The 6,178-nt window shown below is 41.6% G+C and overlaps 1 protein-coding gene across 1 annotated transcript in view; it reads right to left on the bottom strand.

The window, feature by feature from the left end:
- LOC109286889 (uncharacterized oxidoreductase ZK1290.5-like) overlaps positions 1–6,178 on the bottom strand; it is a 62,932-nt gene that overhangs the window by 35,006 nt on the left and 21,748 nt on the right. The window contains exon 3 of the mRNA XM_019501698.1: positions 991–1,092. Coding sequence (XP_019357243.1) covers positions 991–1,092 — 102 coding nt within the window. The remainder of the gene's footprint in view (positions 1–990; positions 1,093–6,178) is intronic.

Genomic DNA, 6,178 nt, shown 5'->3' with positions numbered 1-6,178 from the left:
CACAAGCTGAGGGAGGATAGGTTTAGGTTAGATACTAGGAAGAACTACTTCACTGTAAGGGTGGCCAGAGCCTGGAATAGGCTTCCCAGAGAGGTGGTGCTCTCACCTTCCCTGGAGATCTTCAAGAGGAGACTGGATAGGCACATGGCTGGGGTCTTGACCCCTCCCTGCCAGCCCCAGTGCTCCTTCCTGCCCATGGCAGGGGGTCAGACTAGATGATCTGTCTAGGTCCCTTCCGACTCATTAATTCTATGATTCTATGATTCAATCCTAAATCTGCATGAAAATTTTAAGATTAGAAAAAGTAGACTGTTTTTCTAATCTTTCTAGCTACAGAAAACTACCACTTAATGTCAACAGGAGATTACTGGATGCAGAATGAGAGCTGAGAATTATCATAAGGGTCTGAGAGAAGATTTGGAACGTCTTCAGAAGGATAGTTTCAAAATCCTTTAACCAGAAAAGTCTCTCTCAATTTCTGGTCCTTGCCCAGCAATCCGCCTATGTTGACCTGTTTAAACCACAAACCACAGATACCTAAAAAGTAGCACTCTACGTAATAAAAGAGAAACTAGCTCCTCATAATAAAATTTAAAAAAAAAAGCAAAACTAGATGGGATGTCTGTGAATTTAAAACAGATATAGTCTAGCATAAAGTGTCCTCTAATGATCTGTGCATTTCTTTGGACTCTATAAAATCTACAGACAATCTCAAGAAATCATACACAACACCACTAACTTTTCAAGAGTACAAAAGGGCCATATATTACTTCCAGGCAGCAGAAAACTGTTTAGTTTGTTAACCAGATCATGGTTGCAATTTCAAAGGTGCCCAAAGGAGTTAGGCACCTAAATCCCATCGAAAGCCAAAAGAATTTGGGTATCCTATTCCATGGGCTTTTCTGAATATCCCACAATGTAACAACATGATTGGATTCCTGAAAGTCACATTTCTGTCAGCTAACACTGTAATTTTTAAGGTCATCCCACCTGTAGCATACAGCTCCTCCATGGCTCTCCAGGTTTCAGCTCGGACCTCACGACTGCTTTTACCGGGAACTTGGGCATCTGGCCAGTGTACCAAGTAAAGATCTAAAAGGGAAAAGAAATCAGATTTGTTTATATAAATGACAGACCCTCTATGGACTCAAACCACAAAGGTTCAACAAGGTGAGTTACTGGTGTGTGTCATTCCTTAATACTAACAAAAGGATTTCTAATCCACCTGTATCAGAATGCTTGTAACTATTAGTAAATGACCAATAACTGAACTTCCATTCTTTCTTAGTATCATCAGATACTATCTTAGGTCACAATTCTGCAAGCATTTTACTAATTAATATTTGTGGTGGTTTTGATGTGGGTGCACATATGGTTCCCAGTCATGGATATTAGCTTTACATGCTTGGGCCTCTACAAATAAACACATAACAAACGCACAATTGCCTTCTTTGAAATCAAAGAACGTTCACCCATTGACTTATCAGGGGTGGGTGGCAGGGACTGCAGCGTGAGCAGTCCAGAGCAAAAGCTAGATAGAGTAGGACTGAAACCTGGATGTGAGTCAGTCCAAAAGCACTGGAGTTAGGGAATTCAGAGGAAGTAGGCAAGGGGGAAAGCAGGAGTTGGGGCAAGCAGGAACCAGGACAGAAACTGGAGAGAAGGAAAAGGCAAGACTCAGGACATGGACTAAAGCAATGATTCTTAACCTGGATGTTGAGGCACTTTTGAAAATGGTATCTAGGGTCCCTGAGCACCAATGAAAAACCAATACATTTCTATTTAGACCCAAAATCTAGATTTAGGAGTCTGATTTCAGGTACCCAAATTTGAAAACACTGGTCACTGGCTTACAGTATGAATCCAAGACATAAACAGGAAAAAGATGCAACTGAGAGGTGCACCACTCATAACCACACTCTTTGTGTTAAAGCTGTCTCTTTTTGGCCAGATGCTAGCTATCCTTGGTGAAGGAATGAAAAACTGTACTGTTCATAATGAAAGCATTTTTCAAGCTACACCACAACAATCTCTTACACTTATTGTTTGTAACAACAGGACTTCCCTACCTTGTTTTTTTAAAGTTAAACCTAAACACTGAGTGTTGAGGATAGGTAGCAAGTTGAGTTGGTGTACTAGCTTTTTGCACCTAGATGGGTAGGTTCAAATACTAATTTAGAGGGACATGTAAAATAAGTTTGGTGTATTCATCCTGCTCTGTGTGCACAATATGATGAAATTATCAGCGTGTATTCACTGCATAGGGTTTAGCTTATTTCTGAGATGTGCAGCAGAACTGTGCAGAACTGACCAGAAGTGCTTCTGGTCCACTTCTGGGTCTGCTGCCCAGCGTGCTGAGGAGCCCCCGTGCTTCTGTGGGACACTCCATGCGCCCTAGCATCACAGCAATCACGAGCCTCTGCTACCTAGAGATATGTAGAAAAAACATTTAAACTGTCTCTATGTCTGAATCTTTCCGAATTGATTCGGAGGTTTCCGATTTGATTCAGAGAGATTAAAGAGTCCTCTGATTCAATTCAGATTTGGCGATTCGGCCGCCGAATCTCTGCCGAATCAAATCAGGGACTGAAGCTTCGCACAGCTCTACTGCATGTTCATTTTGATCTAAAATTACACATATATTTACAGAGATATAATCAGAGAAAGCAGATGTCACACTACAGGGACACATTACTTGTACAGTTAGAGTAACTTCTTGATTCAACTGAAGAATGGGAAACTACATACTGGCAATTGCTACTATGTTCTCAATTCAGAATCATCAGGAATGGTAAGCAATGCAAAAAACAACTTATGTCAAGAATGCTCAATAAAAACACTAGTTTCAACAGTGTTTTACTAAACTTTACCTGTGCAAAAGCCTGAATATCCAGCTATATAGCACAGTTTGCAAATGTTCATAGAAATAGTTTCTCTGCAGGTTTTCACATACAAAGACGCTTTGTATTTAGCCCCAGAAGTTTCAGTACTCAGAGAAGAATGACTTTTACAGCTTTGAGAACTATAAGACCTCTGGCCTTCTAGATCTCACAAATGTACTGTATTACCATTCCCTGTACTAGTGTCTTAGTTCTTTGAATACTAACATGATTAGTTGCCTTTCATGAACTTTTTATTTTAGAAAGGTTGTGTTTCTAAACACAAAGCCTCTATAATTGTGCTATTGTATTTATTTCAGATGAAACCAAGTGTGAACTCAAGGTAAGTGTAGCTTTTTCACAAATCAGTTGTACTGCAGAATTGCTCAGTTTGCAAATTCTAAACCAAATTCACCCTAATGGGACCTGAACAAGGCTACACTGGTCACTTAAATCCTCTCTGCACATTAGTCATTTTACTCTCAGAGACTGCAATCATTGCAACCTTAAAAGCAAAACACTGAAGGTACCCAGAGGCTGAGAAAGATGCACATGAAGGGTTGTGCATACTGATGTTTCTAGGACATTGAGATATAAACATTACAAAATAGATTGTGGCCATTCATATGTGGGAATTTACAGGACTGTGAAGGAAACAAGACTTTGCACCATTATGTTGCCTTACAGAAATCAGCTATGTAGTAAGCTCTTCCTCTCCCTGGGTAAACTTAATCCCAAATCAGAAGACACAAGTAAAAAAGCAAAATCCTGGCCTCAGTTTAGTCAGTGGCAAAACTTCCACTGACTCCACAAGGATCAGAATCTGACTACAAGAGATTAATTAATTTCCTATGTTCTGCACTAAATATGACCCCTGAGCACATGAACTGCTATGGCAATGCTAATTACTTCAAAGGGATGTTGACTGGTGAGGTCTTGTGCCACAGGCCTCCATCTTCTATGTTTGAGTCAACACAGTTGAGTTGGAAATGTAGATAAGTGCATACTACACCTTTTCACAGACTGCTGGAATTGCCTGTCCAATTTCACTCCATGCAATCTTTTTCATAGTTATACTTCTTGATTCTTATTAGTGAGCATGTGATCATTATCAGTGCCTCTGTAGGAAATATATGTTGCAATAATTTGGGGTCAAAAGGAGCTACGAGTGCGCAACACCTTTTAAAACCAAGTCTTATCATTTCATTTCATGCACACTACATGACTAAGTACAGACAGTCAAAAAGCCTAAAGCTGAATTGAGTTCATCTTTGCAGGTTAGTCTAAGCTGCGAAGATTGAACCAATAAGCAAATGAACAGACATTCATTTCTGATTCAGAAAATGCAGCCACATGACTGCAGTGGCACAAGTCAGAAGCCAGGGGGCACTAGAGCACAGCTCAGGCACATAGCCAGCATGGGCTGTGTGTTCACTTCCTCTTCCTGCTGACTCTGAGGTCTCTGGGAGTTGCAGTCCAGGCTTACAGCAGCAAGACTCTCCAGGGCTCCTCATCACTTCCTCTTTCTACTTCCAGGTGCTTCTGGGATTTGTAGTCCACAGTCGCAGCCAGCGCAGCTCCGTACTCAGGGGAAGGGAAGTTTAACTCCCCACCCTGGCCCCAGACCACAACAGGGGTTTGCCAGAGGGGGAAAGTGAGCCACCCAGTGAGGCCAGTGAGCCAGTTCTCCCTGCTCCAGCTAGGGAGCAGAGGGGCAGGGCCAGCTCTGAGCTCTGGAACAGTGTGACAGCTGAAATTGTCTCTAAGGTGTTTGCTGAATGCTATGAAGATCAGACCAGGTGTTTCTTATCATTTGTTCATGTATTACAAGCTGTTTGTTGCCGCTAAGAGCCTAATTAAAGTTAAAGAGTAATGAGGCCTTGTATGTAGTGAGGCCTAGTAAATTTAGCAAAGCCTTATAGAAGTAGTAGTAAGCTTTGTGGCACAGTTAAAATTAACCTTATCAGAAGAATGCAAAAGCTTGTACTACTATTGGTCAGTCCTAAGGAAAGTTTGCAGTGGAGGAATCTGTATACCTGTAAGTTATCAGCATAGCTCAGAAGTTATAAATTGGCTAGCACATCCGGAAATCATTTAGAAGGGAGATGCAGCTCTGTGAAAGAAGCTACTAATTTGGAGTTAGCTGCTGACCTGGTTTCGGTGGGCCCATGGATCTCGTGGAGTCCAAGGACTGAATACCAGGTTCCTTCCTGGTATCCCTTGGACAGCACTGATTGGGGACGCCTGACTTGGCTGAACTTTGCAGAAGAGAAACTTGTCATACATCAGGCATCAGAGGGAACTGCTGATAAGTTGCCAATGCAAATTATTATTGTCTGTCATTGTAGCCTTATTATTTATGTGTAGTTGTGTGTTTGTTAACCTTTCTTACCTTTCTATCCCCAACCACACTCTCAATCCCGAACCCTCCACTGGTGGCTAGGACAAACAGACATCACAGCCCAGGGCTACAAAATGCTGGGATGCTGGGGGACTCTTATTTAACTTGAACCAGGAAAGGGTCTGGGACAGAAGTTTCATAAACAATTTGACCTAAATCAGTTAAGTCTGATACTACATTAAACCAGGTTTATATCAAACTAGCCATTTTGAAACTGGTTGATGTGTACTGAACTTCTATTCTTACAGGTTTAAACCAGTTTCTGATCACTTAAACTGGTTTATGTGTAACTTCTGTCCCTAGCCTATATGTATATAAATATACACACCCACTACCATATACATACACACACATATAGATACACACAATTTTATTTTCTCCCTTAAAGATTACAAGAATACAAGCTTTACTACTTAAGATAATTTCTCTTGTAGGAAATTAGTTGCAAATAATTCACCAAAAAGAAGCCTCAGTGATCAAAATTATCTGTAAATTGTCAGTAACTGTTTGTTTCATAGTTTCATAGTTGGTAGGGTCAGAAGGGACCTGAGCAGATCATCAAGTCTGACCCCCTGCCATGGGCAGGAAAGAATGCTGGGGTCAAACGACCCTGGCAAGGTGTCTATCTAGCCTCTTTTTAAAGACCCCCAGGGTAGGACCCAGCAGCACTTCCTTTGGAAGTTGGTTCCAGATTCTAGCTGCTCTGACTGTGAAGTAGTGTCTCCTGATATCTAGCCTGAATCTACTCTCCATCAATTTATGGCCATAATTCCTTGTTACTCCCAGTAGTGATTGGGGGAACAGGAACTCTCCCATTGCCTGCTGGCCTCCCTTGGCCCGTTTATAGATGGCCACCAAATCCCCTCTTAGCCTTCTCTTGTGGAGGCTGAACAGGTTC

The sequence above is a fragment of the Gavialis gangeticus genome, unplaced genomic scaffold (assembly GCF_001723915.1).
Source record: "Gavialis gangeticus isolate Ggan-Ray unplaced genomic scaffold, GavGan_comp1, whole genome shotgun sequence".
NCBI classification, from domain to species: domain Eukaryota; kingdom Metazoa; phylum Chordata; order Crocodylia; family Gavialidae; genus Gavialis; species Gavialis gangeticus.
Note: the sequence above shows the minus strand (reverse complement) of the source record. Positions and strands in the feature narration are given on the sequence as shown.